This window comes from Enoplosus armatus, chromosome 18, assembly GCF_043641665.1.
Source record: "Enoplosus armatus isolate fEnoArm2 chromosome 18, fEnoArm2.hap1, whole genome shotgun sequence".
In the NCBI taxonomy this organism is placed as follows: Eukaryota; Metazoa; Chordata; class Actinopteri; order Centrarchiformes; family Enoplosidae; genus Enoplosus; species Enoplosus armatus.
Window position 1 is genome coordinate 19,394,217 of NC_092197.1, and position 19,640 is coordinate 19,413,856.

Genomic DNA, 19,640 nt, shown 5'->3' on the forward strand with positions numbered 1-19,640 from the left:
ACTAGAAAACTTTCTCGCACACCGCTCTTCATTTCGACTGAAAATGTGGAGCGCCACCTGGAGGTGAAATGGCATCAAAAACGCTGAAGGTTGGCATCCGTCCTCAAGTCAGCACCGGGTGCAGTCAGAAGAAAGGGTTTGTTGTTTCAGGCAGAGGTGTAAGATGAATGAATCATGCAAAGCTACTGTAGTGGAGTCCCAGAAGAATGAGAACACAGAGCTGGAAATGAGCATCATATGGGACTTTTTCAAAAAGAAAAAAAAATGTGATGAAGATTGGATGAAATGAGTAGGAATAGTTTAGCTTACCAGCTTTTTAGATATTTAGATGATTAAAAGAGAAACCAACAGAGGGGGAGCAAAAAAAAAAAAAATCCCTTGTAGAGGAAGTGGTTACTCCTGTGAACAGCTCAGATGGTAAAACTGTGTGTGTGTGTGTGTGTGTGTGTGTGTGTGTGTGTGTGCGTGTGTGTGTGAAAGAGACAGCAGGTGTGAAGATGGCATTAGCCAGCGGCCACTGGCTGGAGAAAGAGATGAGGGGGGAAGCCCCAAGTCCCAGGTGGGTCACGCTGTTTTTGCACCATATTCTCGACCATGTGGCGACGCAAAAACTGCTTTCCAGGATTTGTGTTGGGGGTGACGCTGAGAAAAAAAAAAGAAGTTTGGTGGACAGATCCCTCCTCACTGTCCCCGTCTTCTCTCCCAGACACGGTCACTCTTTGGCCGTGGCGGGAAACGTCGCCTTTCTGTTCGGAGGCGCCTCCAGCGTCAACCGAGAGGTGATGCCCCTTTTTAATTCAGAGAGAGAGATTTGACGAGCAACCTCCACGTTTGACCCGTGCTGAACGTGTGAGGCCTTCTCTTCTTATTCATTCAGGAGGACGACGAGCCGCTTTACTTCAGCGACTTCTACATGCTGACAGGTACAAATTAAAGATGTAGTGTTCTAAAGCGAACCCAGGTGTCGTGGCAAAACAATACTACAACAATATATTATATATATTGTCATCGAGCTGAGCCGCTGTGCCTGAAAAGACGAAACGATAACCAGAGACTTTGTGGCTGTTTGCAGTTTCTCCCGACGACGTGACGTGGGAGGAGATTCCTCAGAGTGGAGGAGTTCCCTCAGCCAGAGAAGGACACACTCTTTGGTAAACTCCAGCGCCGACGTTGCTCGGCATGGATGATGGTTCCCAGTCTTTTTCCCCACCCCCCCCCCCACACACCCACATGCAATTATAAAAAAAAGGGAAAAAGATGTAAACTTCTAAAATAACCCTTAAAATGTACCCTTAAAATCAAGAGGGTGCTTTGGCGACCTATGGTGGGGTTAGAGAAGCTTCCCGTCAGATGTTCATGGGAGGGGCAATTCCAAGCTTCATCCCTAAAAGTGGTCGTGCAGTTGGCTTGTGGTGGTTCCTGTAATGGCTGCCGTGGCTTTGTCTTGTTTCCTTTTTGCAAGTGTTGTGAAAGGGAAGCTGTATCTGTTCGGAGGAGCGTCCAGCCCCGACGCCGCTGAGTGTCTCCCGGGGGTCCACAGCTTTGACATAGGTGAGGGTGTTACAGTGGGTGGGAGGATTTGTTTTTGTTTGTTGCTGTCGCTGCTACGTTAAGGAAGAGTGAACTAAACCCAAACACTGCTGCGATGGTCTTTCCGTTTTTTTCTGACAGTGTCTCTGACCTGGGATTGCTTAGCGATCAGCGGGGTGGCCCCCAGGACCCTTAGGCACAGCTCTGTCGCCGTCGGAGACAACATCTACGTGTACGGAGGCATTCTGGGAGGGACTCCGACCGACGACCTCGCGGTCTTCAACGCAGGTCCGTACGTCACCGCCATCCTCGTCCTTCTGCCGTCCCCGCGAAGGACAAATACTGAATACTCTCCGTCCCTGCTGGTCATGCCCCCCCCCCCCCCCCGACCCTCTGTCGGCTTTTACATCGTCACATTTGTGTGTGTCAGTTTCCTGCATTTGCCTCTCAAACTCTCCCGACTCCCTCTCTGCTCTTTGTCAGTGTCCTCCACCTGGACGCCGGTTAAAACCAGCGGGTCGCTGCCTCCCGCCATGTAAGACGCTCGATCTTTAGGGAGGATTTTATGACGGGAGTGTTGCATTGTGGTATATTAACATGCACAGGGGTTCCTATTGTTCTGGCCACCCAGTGTGTATACATTTGTTGCATCTTATTAACACACACACACACACACACATGTTATTTTGTGTGTGTGTGTGTGTGTGTGTGTGCGCGCAGGAGTGGCCAGAGTTTCGCTCTGGTTGGAGATCAGGCGTTCCTGTTCCGATGTTATGAAGCAGGTGGAGACTTCTCTAAAGACCTCCATGTTCTCAACACAGGTAAACGCAGACCCCCCCCCCCCCCCCCCCCCCCACCGTGAAACACTTTTTACCAGCCAGCAGTGTTCTCTGAATGCCTGTATTTTCATCGTTAAAGATCCCCCTCCAGACACGTGTATAAATCGCTCTACATGTTCTTTTCACACACACACACACACAAAAAAAAAAAAAAAAAGCTCAATTATCTTGTTAAAATCTTTGAAACGACATCTTCTCCTTCCCTAAAGATCCAGAGTCTTCCAGCAGATGAATGTGAAAACATCCTTCTGGTGTCAAACTCTGCACTAGACATCATTCTGCACGGTGACGTTTAAACATTTCAACTACAGGAACAAGAGGAAAAAAAACGGTGCTTCTTCAGTGGAGGGGGACTTTAACGTCAGGTCACTGCACGATTGCGCGAGTACAAACGACTGTGAGTGGAAATCAGTCAGGAGCCCCGTTTGTGTGAAATTGCGTTTCTCCCGCTTTTAGAGAACTTGGTGTGGCAGAAATGGGAGGTGAAGGGGGAGTCTCCCGCAGCCTGCAGTGGACAAACACTGACTGCACACCATGATAAAGTACACACCCACACACACACACACACATGCACACACACACACGTGCACACACACTGGTTTATTGCAATTTGAAGAAATGTTGAGATAGCCCTTATTGAAATCACTATGCCCTAAAATTCACTAATTCGCTGTTCTTTGTTGTTTTCGATGGCACTGAATGTTCACGTTGTTTCCCTGCGTTTAACCACCCCCCCCCCCCCCCCCCTCCCCCGTGGAGGACGTCTACCTGTTCGGTGGCAAAAGCACAAATGCGGACGGCACGGTGGCGTGCTCCAATGAAATCCATAAGCTCAGCATTGGTGGGTGAGACCCACGCACGACGAACCGACGGGTTGAGCGCGTGAGCCATGCCTTGTGTTCCTCAAACCTTTCTCTCTGTGCCCCTCTAAGCCAAGATGAAGTGGAAGGTCCCTCTGTACGTCGGGATCCCCCCGGCCCGTCGCCACGGACACACCGCCTTCATCCTCCACAGCCACGTCAGTGTGCCGCCAAAGATCCAATGCGTTCCCGCACGTTTTTTTTTTTTTGTCACGCCTCGCGATGTCTAACCGACTCGTTTTGTCTCCGTGTGCGTTGGGGTCTTTGGTCGGCAGCTGTACGTATTTGGAGGGAAGAATGAGGAGCAGGAGTTTAACGACCTGAAGGTGATGAAACTCATCAACCCCTCGGAGAGACAACCAGGTACATGATTCGTTTTTACATTGCAGAATTTACATTCACACTAGGGCCTGTGTTCGTTTGTCCTGGGGGTGGCGCTAGAGGAAAGGTCACGGGGGGGTCATTCAAATCAAAGGGTCATCCTGCTGGGGAACGTACCGTGAAATGTCAATAGGTAGTTTGTGTGCAAGAGTAGCACTCTCGCTTGTACACGTGTAGTTGTTGGGAAGATTGAACCCCCCCCCCCCTTTTTTTCTCCACAGTGATGAAGGAGATTCTGTCTGAGTTTGGCCTGCAGGGAGTCAGCCACAGGTCAGCAGCTGTGCACGTCTTTCTGTGTCTGCAGTTTCGGCCTCGCGTCGCGCTCTGTTTGAGTCTCGTCTCTCGGTTTTGACGCTTTTTCTGGTCCCATTCTGGTTTCGCCCCCGTCGACAGCTTCGCTCCCACGAAGGTTCCCAACGTCCGCTACGAGCTGAGCAAGGGAGCCCCACCCGGCCAGTCAAAGAGCACCACGGGTAATGCGCAGGTGATGACCCCCCCCCCACACACACACACACACACAGAGACAAGGCAAGACAGGGTGAGAAAAGTGAGCATTATTGTAATGACTTTCCGTTGCGAAACCACATCCTCTGTGTGCATGTGGGTTTTGTAAAGGTGGTGTAAAGTGATGGGGTTGCCAAGATGTGGATGACGGGCCCCCCCCCAAAGCTAAATTCAGCCGGGGTCCCGAAAGCATCTGTGCGGGAGGAGGAGTAAAGTCGTAGTAGGAGCAGGACTGACAGAAGCAGAAGTAGCAGTAGCAGTTGTAGATATAGTAGCACTTTTCTTTTTTTCCACTGTTCTCAACTGGAACTGGTTCTCGACCCCCACCCCGAGTAGCAGCAGTAGTAGCACTACTGGCCACAGGTGCAGCAGTAAGGGTGCAGTGGCTCCAGTGGCGCAATCGGTCAGCGCGCGGTACTTATAAGACAGTGACCTGCGGAGTGATGCCGAGGTTGTGAGTTCGAGCCTCACCTGGAGCAGGGTTGTTTTGTACAACCCCCCCCCCCCCCCACCCCCGGGGATCAATAAGGTATTTCTGATAAGTGGCAGTATAGCAGTAGTCCTGGTAGATGCTGTCTGCGCCCACTGACAGTAACACAGGCCGTCGAACGCCTCCTCCTGCAGGTGCTTGTCCACAGAGACTTCAGTGTAGTCCGGGATCAGGCCATGAAGATGATCCAGGCGGCCTTCTCTCTGCTGGACCAGGAGTTCCAGAAACTGGATCGGTACGTTTTTTTGCAAATATAAGTAACATCAGAGCATCTGGCGTGGGCATGCCCACCTTTTGTAAAAGCGACGTCGGCCGCTTTTGAGTGTCCGCGGGACTGCCGGACTTCTTTCTTCACTTTTTGTTTTTTTCTTCCCCCAGAGAGAAGTCAGAGTTGTCTGAAGCTGCCGCCGCTGCGCGTAGAGAGGAAGAAGCTCACAGGGCCCACAGGCGGCAAGAGCAACAGGTTCGTCGCCAGCCTCGCTCCACTGATCTCGACTCACGCCGCCTAAACTGAATATAACGCCGTGTTAAAACGAGCCCACCTGATACCTGTTTAATCTACGTCTGCCCGGCCTAGTTGACTCTAAACTGCTCTAATCTCATCTCCATGCTAACGCGTTAGTGCTAGCACGTTAGCATGGCAAGCATTGTGTTGTTGTTCTGCGGCGTGTGTTGTCAGGAGCTGCAGGAGATGCTGGACAGGCACCGCTCTCAAAACGAGGCGTGGCTCCGGGCGAGAGCCGAGGAGAACGACCGCGAGAGGAGGGAGCTCTGCAGACTCAGAGTCAGTAGACACGCACGCACACACACACACACACACACACACACACACACACACACACACCACTTTTTTTTTTTATATATATTTCCTGTTGTACAGACGTTGTCTTGTCGCTGTACTGACGCACACAAAGGTCCTCAGGAAGATTTCTTTTATGGGACAGGGGGTAGCCTGCACACCGCAGCACCCACCCACCCACCCACCCCATGTTTTTTCGGGCTCGTGAATCTTCTCATTTTCCTGCATTTTCCTGTCAGTCCATTAGTTCCAAATAATGATCAAGACATGAGTTGATTCTTTTTTTTTTTGTTGTTGGTGGGGGGGACAAACATTAACACTAACTACTTTTCTGTCTGTCTAATGGGTCTTTCCTCAGGAGGAGGTGTTGCAGGAGCAGGAGAGGCTGAAGGAGGAGCAGAGTAGCATCCAGAAACGCAGCGAACATCTTCTGTCCATCATGCAGCAGTTCAAAGGAATGTGAGACAGATAGACAGATAGACAGATAGACAGACAGATAGATAGATAGATAGATAGATAGATAGATAGATAGATACATAGATAGATAGATGGATAGATAGATACCTTTGTCTGTTCTGGGTGAGAAGGGGGTTGCCTGGAAAAAAAAAAGGGGAAGTGACAGCTAAATCCTTGAAGGAATTGCTCTTAATGGAATAAAAGTAACTTTCCTGAAAGTTAAAATTGTGTGTCTCGTATTGTCGAGCGTACAGCGCACCGCAAAGACGTGACGTGAAAAGTCCTATGTGTTATCACCAGAAGTCCCGCATTTGTTTGCCTGTTGCGTTTGCGCGTTGTTTTGAGGGTCACCGGCGGGGCGTTGACCCGTTCGACACAGTGTCTTTAAACAATCCACAATCCACTGAGCTGCAGGCGTGGCTGCAATACTGGTGTCGTGCACGTCGTGTACGCGACCGAACTGCAGAGAGATCACATCAAGCCAGTACGAGCCGTGTCAGACCGTCAGGAAAAAAAAAAGGCTTTTTCTTTGACGCCGTCCTTCATGATGTCCCCACAGAATACGATCACCCGACTCTGCAGGCGTCTCTGTTTTTCGGGTTCACTCTTGCGGCTCTCGTCGGTGTTTTGTTTTCAGTCATCCTGCCGGCTGTTTTTTAGAGCGAAATAAGCTCTTAAGAAAACGACTGAGCGCTCCCTGCCCGGCGGCAAAACAGCAGGCCGGCGAACACAGCGGGGTCAAAATCGGACCCGCGTTCGTCCGGTGGACGCAAACGTGGCTAACAAGTGAATGAGAGCGTCGCTCGGGATGCGCCAACCAGCAACTGTGCAAACTTCATCACATTTGACTGAAAAATAAAAAAAATATTACATTTTTATTTATTAAATGAGCAGTTTTCATTCATCTGATCTGCCATTTGCAACCAGAGCGCTGTCCTGGCTCTGCCTCAAGCTACGTCTGTCCACTGCAGATGCACCATCCTCAGCCTGCGTGAATAACACTGGTCAACACCAAATTTATTGTTTAAGTTTTTGTAGCTGATTTAGGATGGTTTTGATGCGCTGAATCCAAAAATCACATTGGTTTTGCTCAATCAGGTCAACTTTCTGAACTAAGCTACGTATTTGTTTTTTTTGACGTTTTTGTTGCGAAATTCTTTTATATTTCTTGCAATAAACGAATTCTGAAGATTTTGCACGTGCCAACTTATGACTAATTGTTTTTGTTTTTTTTATATTACAAGTGAATGAAATGGCTTCCACTAGAAGATCTTGCAAAAATAAGCCTGACGTATTCTGCTACACCTGCGGTGAACACACCATTGTTCCTAACAGGAATCTAGTCACAAGTTTCATGAAGCGTGCTTACCATGCTTATTTTGGTATTAAACTTGGTGACCAGGATAAAGCTTGGGCGCCACACATGGTATGCAAGTCATGCACCGAGTATCTGTGTCAGTGGACCAAAGGCAAGAAGAACCGAAGCAGCCTCAAGTATCCTGATTCAAGATCAGGATACTTGAGGCTGCTTCGGTCTATTATTCAATTTCACAGAAATTGAAGTTTGTAACATTTAATTAATACATTCTGTTAGAAGACGACTTTTTTTTTTTTCTCCTAAAACCTTTTTTGGATGAGAAATATTAACGAAAAATCAAGTGATAATGTCACAAAAATGCAATCAATTTGGTCAGGAGATCGGCTTTTTCAAAATCAAATTAGCATTAAAAAACCTGACCTGATCGAGAAAAATGGATGTCATTGTTGGATTCAGCGGTGCAAAATGGTCCTAATTCAGTTGAAAAAACATAGTATTACATTAGTATAATATCATAACGTCAGTATGATAGGATCGTGTTCGTATAATATAAATATATTATATATCAAGGGACCATCTTGGTCCCCTCCGCTATTCACCCAGATGTCTCCGCAGAGATAGGGGAGAGTCAAGTTAGCTCGTAATGAATAAACCCACATTTTCTGTTTCAAACTTCAGCACTGGCTGCTGAGCTTTCTCTCCCAGAATTAAGCCTTCCTTTTTCTTCTCGGCGTCTTTTAAGTTTATTGCAGCTGCACAACCGCATGACTTCGTGTCACTCGGGTTTAACAGGAATGTGGACAAAGTGACCGGGGAGCATCACGGCTCTTGACAGGAAGAGTCCAAGAAGGAAGATGTTGCTTTAATAACTGTCAAGACGCAGAGTTCATCAGAGCAGCTGGCTGAACTGCTACATCAGTCAGCCTGAGTGTCATTGCTGCCTGTCTCTCTCTCTCTCTCTCTCTGTCTCTCTCTCTGTCTCTCTCTCTCTCCCTTGTCTGTCTCCTTCCACTGTCGCATTCAACAGCACGACGGATCACTATTAAGCAAGGAAACACAGCGTAATGCGCCAGTCGGTGTCCTCGCATTTTCTCTCGGTGGCACTATTTGGCAGAGCGCGGCAGGGGCGGGGAGAGAGAGTGAGAAGTGTCACGCTCGCAGCACTGCGGCCGGAAGTGAGGCGGTGACGAAAAATAAGAGCTGCGTGATCGACTCTCATGTTGCAATCCTTCGTGGTATAATCCTTTTTTTGCTTGAGCCATCAAGTTGGCAATAAGTATGAAGTAAATGATGTCAATAAGAAATTAATTAAAAAGACAAATATAAAGTGTGTATGAAAATAAAACAAAAAAAAACATGATATCACAGTTCTTAACGATAGAGATACTTTTTTTTTTATTATAGTGTAATTTCAATCCATTGATAAAATGAATCACATGTTCTACGCTTCCATACAATCATCACTGTATTTATATTTTTCCACTGCGTTGTCTCTCCTTATCTCATCTCTGCAAAGAAGACAAAAGCTCTTAATGGGGTTGCTAATGTTAGCTGCACATTGCACCTGGCTCCTGGCTAGGCCGTGCGAAGACATTTTTTTTAGGCGACCAAAATGTTGCATTTAACGTTCCGATGAAAACACATTGCGAAAGGGTCAAAGTTCGAAGACGAAAACACGGATGGCTATTTCAATGTACACATAGCCATGCTACACCGTGTTAGCCAACCCCTGAAGCAGACCCTGCTTTATGGTTTAAATGACTCTAAATGGGTCCATTTACAAAATGAACATCATGCTGTATTGAAGAAGACTTCAAACTAGCGACTGAGACCAGAAACTTAACAGGAAAATGTTTACCGAGGCAATAAATCAAGTGAGAAGTAGGGCCATTTTCTCATAGACTTCCATACAATCGAACTTATTTTCGCCCCCCCCCCCGCTGGCCATTAAAAAGAATGCAAGTTTAAGGCTTCGCTTCCGCGTTGGCTTCACTTTTCAGAGCCGGAGGTCGGTGCTTGGGCTTATGGCAGGCGCTGGCGCATTTATTGTGAAAGGCTTCACCGGACGTCTTCGCGTTTAATCGCGCCCAGCTTAACTTTCCGAGGTGAGATGGCCGTGGAGTCTCTGCTGGTTCCCGTGAAGTCGAGACGGGCTCTGTGGACAGACGAGCAGGAGGCGAGAAAACCCGCCGCAGTCCGCTCAGACCTCCGTTTTAAAAAAGTAATAACGGTAAGGCAGAAACAAACGTGCACCTGTCTGTTAGCTCGCTAGTCAGCCCGCAGGTAAACGGCCAAAAACAACACACACTGAGCGCTCGTTTTGTCGGTGGCGTTCTCCCGCCGACGGTTGGTCTGGCGGGGGAGGGGCGGGGGACGCAGCAGCAGCAGCAGCAGCAGACAGCCAGCCAGAGACCTAAGCCAGTCTGCTGCTCTCTCTCTGTCTGGGATATTTCTGCCTTTTCCGCAGAAGTGCCGTCGGACACTCCCTCCGTTGTCCACTTGTCTGTATGCCCCTCTTTTCCGCCCCCCTCTCCCCCCCCCCCCAGATATTGGGCTGTAAATAATAGTAGCAACATGGCTGACGCTGGCCCTGCAGAACCTGCTTGGTCGTTTGTCAGTGCAGATGATGACTGTATAATTATTTATTTATTTATTTATTTTTAACATAGCCAGTTAGCTAGGTGGTGGTCAAAACTAGCATTCTCATTCACACTAACAGCAGGGGGTGGGGGGCGGTGAAGAAACGCGGCTAAAACAGCTGTCAAAGTGCAGATGGAAAGCAGTAAAAACCTTGATTTTTAACACGAGGTCTGGTTTGGCACAGCCTTCCGCAGATGTATTTGCTGCATTTTCTCATTCAATGAAGTAATAAAAACCTGTGCAGCCCAAAGGAATTTATTTTGTTGTTGTTGTTGTTGTTGTTGTTGTTGAAACTGAATTTGAAATCTCAGTCTCCTGATAGCTGTGCCCCCCTTTTCCACCTTGTAACCAAACTAAAGCTCACCTCCCACTGAACAAGAACTGAAGATTAGAGCAGCAAAAGTTCACAGCAGTGTGTGTGTGTGTGTGTGTGTGTGTGTGTGTGTGTGTGTGTGTGTGTGGGGGGGGGGGGGGGGGTGTTGTTGTTGTTGTTTTATGTCTACTTGAGGCACCCAAAACTGTATCATTTCAACACATCTGCAGCACATCTGTCTCACCACGTCGTGAAAGTTTCGTTTTCTTCAGAGCCACAGTTCACACAAATCACAATGAAATCACGCCGACACTTAAGCTCCTGGTTTTTGGCTTTTCTCTTCAGAAGGTTTTTCGAGATATCCGCCCCGGTGCAATGGAGACGTTTGGGATGACCACAGCGTTGGGGAAAATGAAAAACATTTTGGAATAGATTACAATAGATGGAACTGGTGAAGGTGAGGGTCTCTTGACAGAACGGAGGGGGGCAGCCAGCCGAAGGCATCCATAGCTATTTGTCAGTGGCGGTAACGTAAAACTTTGAGCTGGCAAATGTGTGTTTCTGATATCTTTTTGGTGTAGAGTTTTCTGTGTCCACGCGTCGCTGGCCTTCCAGTCACCTGGAAAGGAATAAAGCAGAGACATACTAGTAGCTTGGGGTGTTTCGGGTTGGGCTTGGGTGTCGGATTTGGCTGTACGCCGGCCGGGGCTCAGTCAAGCCGGGCCTTGAAGTCGTGGGTATGGGCCTGGTATGTCTGTCTACAAAGTAGCCGTAGCATAGCTGTCCCCACGAACTTGTCCTGTTCTTATTTTCACTCTTGTTGACGACCTTTAACTTGTCATTTTCTCAGTGTTCCTTTACATTTATAACCGTGGTCGGCAGATTTCTTTCGGTGAGATTCTCGGGGGGGGGGGGACACTGAGCAGTTAGGGAGTGTCAGATGTGTTACATGACACTCCTCCTGCAGATAAATAATACACACTGCAGGCCTTCCTCACGGGCTCAACTGATCAATAATTGAGGTCTCATGTTCAGGACATGAAACCTTTTTTTTTACTGTTATTTGTTAGTTATGTATTTATTTTTCTTGTTGTTGCAAATGAGCAGCCTGAATCCTGACAACCCAGAAAACTGCTAAACATCTCATCAAGGCTCCTGAATACTGGAGACCGGCTAAACACTGCTGAACCGCTGCGTTTATCTTTCACTTTGTGGAACTCGTCTGCGCGTTCAGATGATGAAAGGGTTGCGTAGACTCGCACTGGTGGCACTGATCGACAGGAAGTCTCTGTGCTAAGCTAACGGTACGATGCTAAATCAACACCCTCGTCAAGACATTGTGAGTCACAGTCAACACGGCAAACGTGGTGGTGATCTCTGTCAGCGGTTTGACAGACACTACATGAGGCCTGGTGATGTTGTTGTTGTTGTAATTCCAGCTTGTCACCAGTAGAGGCCAGCAAAGGTCACAAGTTCTCTGATTCCAGCTCAGCAGTGTAGCATCCATGGGCAGATGGGGTTTTTGTGTTTTTTGGGGCTAGTAGTCATTTTGTTATTCAATCAATCAATCAATCAATCACGTTGATTTGTCACATGTAATCATATAAGGTACAATCACAGTTCCTTCAATTTGTGCATTAAAAAGAATTTAGCCTTATTCTTGCAGCGCCACCGAGTCAGTGTGCAGCTTCCAGGTCAGGCCCTCGGATGATGTGGACACCAAGGTACTTGAAGGCGTCACAGTGAGGTGTGCAGGGAGCAATCTCACATAGCTCCCTTTCTTGTCCAGGCGAGGTGGGGTGGTGTGGTGTGGGGGATGTGTGCTATGGGGTCTTCCGTTGATCGGTTGGGACGGCAGGCGAACTGTAGTGGGTCCAGCGCGCTGGGCTAGTGAGGAGCAGATGTAATCCAAAGCATTTCATCCCTACCGAGGCGAGTGCCACTGGGCGTTAGTGACTCAGGCAGGCTGCTCTTAGTTTCTTTGGCACAGGAATGATGGTGGACTTCTTGAAATGTGGGTGTGACAGACTGAGCCAGGGGCAGGTGGAACATCGACGTGGCGCTAGTTAGTCAGCACATAGTTTGAGGACCCGCCCACTGACACCGTCTGGTCCTGCTGATTTCTTGGTGTGTTCACACGTTTGAAGGCCCTCCTGAGGTCACACTCAGACCACCCTCCCCCCCCCCATCCATCAACCTCTGCTTCAGCTGTTTTTGTTCCCCTCACACGAGATGACGTGTTCTCTGTTGTTGTTTTTTTTCTCCTGTTGTTTCAGCCCTGGACGGGTTTGTGCTGTAGCGGTGTGGCCGGGCAGCCTGGCTGCCCCCCAGCCTCCAGATGAATGAAGAGCACTCCGGGACACAGAGACACAGCTGATGCAGGTCAGAGGTCACACACAGCTAATAACCTTTAACTTGCAGACACTCCGTGGTGGTAGTACTTGTTTTCCAACGGATGGATTCAGGTTTTTGTAGGAAAGCCAACTTGCAGAGGTTTCAAACTTGCTGCGTATTGATAATCTATCACCGTCCTGGTTTGGTCGGCTTTTATTTTGTTGTTAAAAATTGTAGGGGTGGGAATCACCAGAGGCCCGCAGGACGATATTATTATATTTTGGGTGGATTTTCACACAACAAAGCTTGTCAACACGCTGTATTTTAGGAGCTGACTCACAAAAATGTGGATGTTGGTGTCCACGAACACACGTCCAGGGAGAGTTTTCATCACAGCCTCTGCTTTCAGCTTCTGCACAACGATAACTCGACAGAAAGACGGTGTTGACTGTGATGGGTAATCTATCAGCAGCAAGTCTTAAGTCTCTGGATGTTGGCATTTGAGGCCGTATGTGGCTTTTATTCAGATACTTCCGAAAATGCATTTTATCTTAGCAGGAAGTTGTAATTTGCACAGTGTTTGTGCTTTGTTTTTCTCCTCAGGGCATGCAGGTGTTTCTGCAAATATGATGAAGAAAAAGAATCCTCACAAGTGAGTTGAGATTTCTTTTCGTTACGGCCTAAATAATTGGACTCCTGGCGTCCTGTAGAGGGGAACATGAGCTCATAACGTGAGATAATGTTTCTGTGCCCACATCAGGGAATTCAGCCGATGCAGAGTACAAAACAGTAAACCCAATCTCAAAGCAGACAATGTCGACTGTGTTGTTTCATGTCTCCTGGAAGGAAACACAAGAGCAGCCTGGGCCCGACCACCAAAGTTCTGTCGCAGCCACGGCGCAACATCGTCGGCTGCAGGATCCAGCACGTCTGGAAGGAAGGAGGAGGAGGACACGTGGTCTGGAAAGGAACAGTGCTCGACCAGGTAAGCAAGAGGGTTGGGTGAGGGATTAATGGAGCCTTGCAGTAGTTCAGACAGTCCATAATAAAGATTTGGTGCTCATTCTATCTGCATGTATCACCGCTGAGCTCTGCTACCTCGCTGCTACGCTGCTTCCAACAAACAAAAATGTGTGTTATTGTTGATGCAAATGTGTGGACAGTGTTTCAAATGTATGTGTCCGCCAGGTGCCAGTGAACCCGTCTCTCTATCTGATAAAGTACGACGGGTTTGACTGCGTTTATGGTCTGGAGCTTCACAAAGACGAGAGGGTTCAGGGGCTGGAGGTGCTCCCTGACAGACTGGGTAAGGCTGAACTCGGGAACGGGATCGTGCCGACCGAACACAGTGGTGATACGAGGCTGCACGATTATTATTTTTACAGTTTTTTGCGACTTAAAAATACATTTTTGAACATTTTCTACCGACAAAAATGTAAACCACATACACTTACCATATACCACACATACATTTCTGTCAGCAAAACCTAACTTGCTAGCATTTAGCATGCTAAAAATGATAACATTTAATAGAGGTTAACATGCTAACTCTAGGCATTTTAGCATACTAATAAATGTTATCCTATAGCATGCTAAAAGTCAGCATGATAACATTTAATAGACGTTAACGTGCTAACTAGGCATTTTAGCATACTAATAAATGTTATATAGCATGCTAAAAGTCAGCATAATAACATTTAATAGACGTTAACGTGCTAACTGTAGGCACTTTAGCATACTAATAAATGTTATCATATAGCATGCTAAAAGTCAGCATGATAACATTTAGTAGATGTGAACGTGCTAACTCTAGGCACTTTAGCATACTAATAAATGTTATCATATAGCATGCTAAAAGTCAGCATGATAACATTTAATAGACGTTAACGTGCTAACTGTAGGCTTGTTAGCATACTAGTAAATGTTATCATATAGCATGCTAAAAGTCAGCATGATAACATTTAATAGACGTTAACGTGCTAACTGTAGGCATGTTAGCATACTAATAAATGTTATCATATAGCATGCTAAAAGTCAGCATGATAACATTTAATAGATGTGAACACGGTCTGCAGTGAAGAGGCAGACAGGAAAAAGGCTAGAGAGAGAGGGGTATGGCATACAACAAAGGTCCCCAGGTTTTGAGGTCTTACTGTTGTTTCTAAAATGTACATAGAACTGCGTGGGAAGTGACCTTCGTTGTTGTTGCAGCTAAATCCCGTCTAACGGACGTCAGCCTAGCGGACACCATGATAGGCAAAGCGGTGGAGCACATGTTTGAGACGGAGGAGGGTCCGAAGGAGGAGTGGAGGGGGATGGTGCTGGCCCGGGCTCCCATCATGACCACCTGGTTCTACATAACCTACGAGAAAGACCCTGTCCTCTACATGTACCAGCTGCTGGACGACTACAAAGAGGGAGACCTCCGCATCATGCCCGACTCCAGTGAGTGAAGTCATCTTATTCTGCCTTTATTATTTAGTTTATTAATTGTATCTATTTTATTTCAGGCGTATACTTTTTTATATATATATATATATATACTTTTTTTTAGATTTATTATGTTTTATTTCTTCGCTGACTTGTTTCGTATGTGATAGAGATCTTTTTCTTTGTCTCTGAGTAAGATGGTTAAAAACTATTCTCCTAAATAGTTTGTCACTAATTACTACTTCATTTAAATCAGTCAGAAACGTCCCTTTATCTGTCTTTGTTTCTCTGTGTTTTACTAGAAGACGGAGGACTATGTTAATGCCGATTCGTGGTAACATCTGTCTCTCTTGTCTCCCTGTAGATGACAGCGTCCCGGCGGAGAGGGAACCTGGCGAGGTGGTGGACAGCCTGGTGGGTAAACAGGTCGAATATGCCAAAGAGGATGGCGGCAAACGAACGGGCATGGTCATCCACCAGGTGGAGGCCAAGCCCTCCGTCTACTTCATCAAATTTGACGACGACTTCCTCATTTACGTCTACGACCTGGTCAAAACTTCGTAAGACTTTGTGGACGTCCCGAGCCCCTCCCACATGACAGAAGCAAAATGCGGCACGTGCCGAAGCATCTGAAGCATTTGATCCTCAGACCATCAAAGACAAAAAAAAAACGAAGACTTGGAAAAAAAGAATTCTCACAACGGAAAAAGACGGGATGGATACTTTTTGAGAAGTGTCTTGTTTCTGTGTCTGGGATCATCCAGCTCCATGACCTTCTTAAACCCTTCAAATAAAAAAAAAAGGTCCATAATTTCATGTTATGCTCACCCAAAACATTTTGAATACCCCGTAATACCTTTCTGTAAAAAAGGAAAAGCGTCCAAAAATTCTCTTGTACTCTAGAAAGAGTAACTAAACCTTCAAATTAATTTTCAGTGTCTGAGTTCACCCGTTGGGCTGGCAGAAGAAAGTCTTGGTCTTGGTCATGTGGAGTTTGATAGTAGCCAACTCTTCCGCGCGAAAGGACAAGGGAGCAAGTTAAGGACATGTGAACATCACTGGGCGTTCTCTCTGGAGTTGCTGGCAGCGTGGAAACTCAACTGAAAGTCTTCAAAGAGTTCTTGTCATGTTTCCAACGCAGACTCCCAGCGAAGAGGTGAGCGAAGTCTGGAGTTGGTTGGTGGAACGGACTTTAAAAAAGGAAGACTTGGAGATTCTTGGATTCTTGGGCCGGATGAACCAACGATCGCGGTCACGACGGCGGAAGAGCTGGTGTTTGGTTTTGGACCGGTGTTGTTGATTAGTTCTGTAATCCTCGTCATCTTTCTCAACCAACGACGACTGGCATCACAACCGGTATGGAAGGCCATTTCTGCCATGGAAAGAAATGAGCAGATGGATAATTAGTAATGACAAAACAAGAATACTCATGGTAAGTCAAAATGCTTGACTTTCTAAATCAAAATGATGAGATTCCCAGTCAAAAGAATCTCATAATTTAGCAAATCAAAGTTTTTACTAACAGTCAAGTCTTAATTTTGATTTACTATCTCATAATTATGACTCAATATTTTATTTCAATTTTAACTAAAAATCTCATAAATAATAATTTGGCATTACTTTGTAGAACCTTTTTAATTCATGTCATTACATTGACTTAGACTCATAATTTAGCATTAGTATGTCAAAGGTCTCTTGTCATCATTTAGATTTTTAAAAAGAGTAATTACTTTTGACTTATTAACTCATAATTCTGATTTACCAAAAGGATTTTAATGCTGGTCGTGCCTAACATAGGCTGAAATGGGCTTCCATATGACTGAGATCCATAAGACGGGAAACAAAAGAAACTGGTCCCAGTCTAACCTCAAAGTAAGACTTTCTAAAGTCTTGGAAACCTAAGGGGCAAAAAAAAAACAACCAATCAAAAAACCTTTAACCTTTAACCCCAGGTCACACACAAGGCGACACACTTTGGAAATATCCCCAAAACATCATTTATGGCCCTTTTTGTTTGAATGAAGGTCAATTGGAGTGGGATTGCTGTTTTCCGGTTGTTGTATAGAACAAAACAAGACAGATTTCTTCCTCATATATTGTGCTACTCACACAGGCTCCATTTCATCAACTTCAACTGAATATTAATGAAGAGAGTCAGCAAATTCTCGTCTGCAGTTAAAAACTGTGATTTAAAAAAAAAGAAAAAAAAAAAAAAGATGGGGGCTTTTATTTTTGCTTTTGTTATTGCCAAAACCCCCATCCTGTAGTGCAGTTGTTTTGATGTTGAAGACGATCTGACAGCTTTTTCTCGTGATTTCACTAAAGCCTTTGGATTTGCTCTCGTGTTGTCTTTTCTAAGTCATCAATGAAGGATTAAAAGGACGAAGAAACGCAACTGAAACTCGGCCAAAGCCCTTTTCTGTCCTTGGCAGTTTTGTCGGTCCGTAACACGAACCCCTGGATCTGCGTTTCCTTGGGTGGTTCTTGCTCCATTTGAACTTTGAAGACAGTGGTGGGATTCCAGTTGTCTCAATTTGTTTGTTTGAGGGTGCGGATGACGTGGTTTAATGCACCTTAAAATCCCGGGGGTGGAGAAGAATATTCCATGGACTGCTCATGGGTATGTTGGACTTGTCACCAGAAGCTACGAGAGAAACAAATCTACTGTAGCGATACAGTGCAAAACTACCCTGGCTTGGTTTTTACGCACAAACCAAAAGATTTTGGACTCCTCATGGTGTTGAGATCCGACGCTCTCCGGGACGACTGAAGAAACACGTTCCTGTCCGTGACATGGTCCGGTCTGCTCCACAGCATGTATGCAGTAAGAGAGGACACAGTCAGTTGTGTTTAGTATATGAAGACATTACCAACCAGTGATGGTTTAAATTTCCTTTTTCACAAATGTGCTTTTTCATTTTATTTGGATTTACTCGAGACTGAAGGTTCGCCATAAGCGTGTGTCCTGTACTGATTTGAAGTATTTAAGCGAAATTTGCAATTTGAATATAGTGGGAGGGTTAGGATTGAGCCGTTTATACTGGCACGTGACTGATATCCCAAATGAAGGTGCCGTTTTCAGTATTTTTGGAATACAAGAATGGAAAACAATCCTCCGAAGAGTCTTTAGAAAAATCGAAAGACCATTGATGACGACGGTGGGGGCAGTTTGAGAGCTCGTTTGTTTCCTTGAAGGATAATTCCAACTTATTACAACATATGTTCAGTGTGTTTTTGTAAATGAAACGGGCCAATATTTCTCAATTATGCAAAAGTGTTGATTTCCCATTTATGACCCCCGACTTTTGGGATTGAAAAAAAAAAAAAAAGATGGATTGGACCTTTGAGCACTTAACGCTGCCAGTAAATGTTTACTGTCATTTTGTCCCCCCCCCCCCCAAAACCAGTGAACGCGTGAAGCAACTGTGGAGTGAATGTAAAATGAGAACAGGAGCCAGTAATGTATGAAGAACCTTCAGTCTGTGTACTTCCTGTGATGTAGTGAGTCGCCGAGGCAGCTTACAGCTCTTATTGTAACCGCACTTAAAAAAAAAAAAGAGAGAGAGAGACACTCTCCCAGAGATCTGTAGGTTTCTGCACGTGTATATCTGTTTTGTTTTTCATTACTGAGAAGTAAGATGGTGATCATCTCAACAGGAGCTATTATTAATGAGTTAATGAGATAGCGACGTGATTCGCAGCGAGGTCATGTCCAATGCGGTCAGTTCATTTCACTGTTCTAATGACAAAGAGATTATTGTTGCCGTTTGAAAATGACGTGGGCCTTCTATCATCCTTCTGCCTTGTATCGTTTTGTTTTTGTATGTTTTAAAATGTACGTTAATAATTTTTATTGTCAATGGAAAACCTGACACGGCGTGCTTTGTTTTCTTTCCCAGCGTGGTTCACTTTTTGGTATTTGACATCTGAGACTGTTCTGTCGATGTGAACAGGTGGGTGGGTGGGTGGGTAGGTGGTTGGGGGGGGTGGGGGGTGTACCTCGCTCAGTTTTTTTAATGACCACATTCAAATTGGCTTGATGTGTCATTAATGTATTTGTTAAAACTCGCAAATATCGAATATCGGCCTCAAAAATTAAGCAGCAGTCGCGCTCTTCTTCCAAACCTTTGGAGAAAAGGAAAAGTGGCCTTGTGCATCAAACATGCCGAATGTTTCATTCAGCTTCCTATTGGGCCAAAACAGACTACTGTTAAAAGAGTTGTTCCAGTTTGCGATGAGGTGAGAGGACTGATATCAATCCCTCTGTGCGTTCGAGGGAAATCCACCAATTTTCCGCATTTGTTTACAGGTGTTGGGGAGTAGCGCTGCATAAAAAAAAAAAGCTATATGAAGCCTCCTGTGGCTCCAGAGGGAGCTGTGTGAAGTCGGATAATGTCCTCACGTGATGTCACCTGAGTCGGCGTCGGTTGGCGCTGAAGACTTCCCAAGTTTGAAAATGAAGATAAAAAAAAAAAAAAATCTGGGGGTTGTGGGGTTAAGAGAGAAGTGAGCTCACCGACGTCTGTAGCCCGCACCTCATCTCCGCTCGAGGCCAGCGGCTTGGCGGGGGGGGGGGTAATGTAGGTGCCAGCTTTTGACAATAAAAAAAAAGACAATATCTCGGGATCAATTTTGATCAGTTTTTTTTTTTTTTTAAACTGCCCATCGTGACTCCAGCAACGTTCTGCAGTAGGAGTCAACAGTCCATACAATAGTCGGACTGGCCGTGACAATTGGGGCCGATGC

General features: G+C 46.0%; 2 protein-coding genes and 1 non-coding gene across 3 annotated transcripts; all 3 read left to right on the forward strand.

Annotated features, from left to right (window-relative positions):
- Window positions 1-497: 497 nt before the first annotated feature.
- LOC139301800 (rab9 effector protein with kelch motifs) lies at window positions 498-5,866 on the forward strand. The gene is made up of 18 exons (XM_070925272.1): window positions 498-559; window positions 707-782; window positions 887-923; window positions 1,073-1,151; window positions 1,463-1,551; window positions 1,672-1,818; window positions 2,014-2,065; window positions 2,251-2,351; window positions 2,826-2,911; window positions 3,129-3,210; window positions 3,302-3,387; window positions 3,505-3,592; window positions 3,832-3,880; window positions 4,004-4,094; window positions 4,739-4,839; window positions 4,983-5,067; window positions 5,284-5,388; window positions 5,762-5,866. The coding sequence occupies exons 1-18, from the start codon at window positions 498-500 to the stop codon at window positions 5,864-5,866; spliced, it is 1,521 nt and encodes a 506-aa protein (XP_070781373.1).
- On the forward strand, window positions 4,500-4,593 carry trnai-uau (transfer RNA isoleucine (anticodon UAU)). The gene is made up of 2 exons: window positions 4,500-4,537; window positions 4,558-4,593. It is a non-coding gene; the product is annotated as a tRNA-Ile (tRNA).
- Window positions 5,867-12,409: 6,543 nt separating the features above from the next.
- On the forward strand, window positions 12,410-15,458 carry LOC139301286 (spindlin-1-like). The gene is made up of 6 exons (XM_070924641.1): window positions 12,410-12,512; window positions 13,068-13,116; window positions 13,311-13,449; window positions 13,653-13,770; window positions 14,676-14,909; window positions 15,259-15,458. Exons 1-6 carry the CDS (start codon window positions 12,473-12,475, stop codon window positions 15,456-15,458), a joined length of 780 nt encoding a protein of 259 aa, XP_070780742.1. The 5' UTR covers window positions 12,410-12,472.
- The last annotated feature ends 4,182 nt before the right edge of the window (window positions 15,459-19,640 follow it).

Coding starts and splice junctions, on each gene's coding strand:
- LOC139301286 (XM_070924641.1), top strand. CDS start 12,473: ATGAAGAGCACTCCGGGACACAGAGACACAGCTGATGCAG. Junction 13,771..14,675: donor GGTGCTCCCTGACAGACTGG/GTAAGGCTGAAC, acceptor TTGTTGTTGCAG/CTAAATCCCGTCTAACGGAC. Junction 14,910..15,258: donor CCGCATCATGCCCGACTCCA/GTGAGTGAAGTC, acceptor GTCTCCCTGTAG/ATGACAGCGTCCCGGCGGAG.
- LOC139301800 (XM_070925272.1), top strand. CDS start 498: ATGGCATTAGCCAGCGGCCACTGGCTGGAGAAAGAGATGAGGGGGGAA. Junction 1,152..1,462: donor AGAGAAGGACACACTCTTTG/GTAAACTCCAGC, acceptor CCTTTTTGCAAG/TGTTGTGAAAGGGAAGCTGT. Junction 3,211..3,301: donor AATCCATAAGCTCAGCATTG/GTGGGTGAGACC, acceptor TGCCCCTCTAAG/CCAAGATGAAGTGGAAGGTC.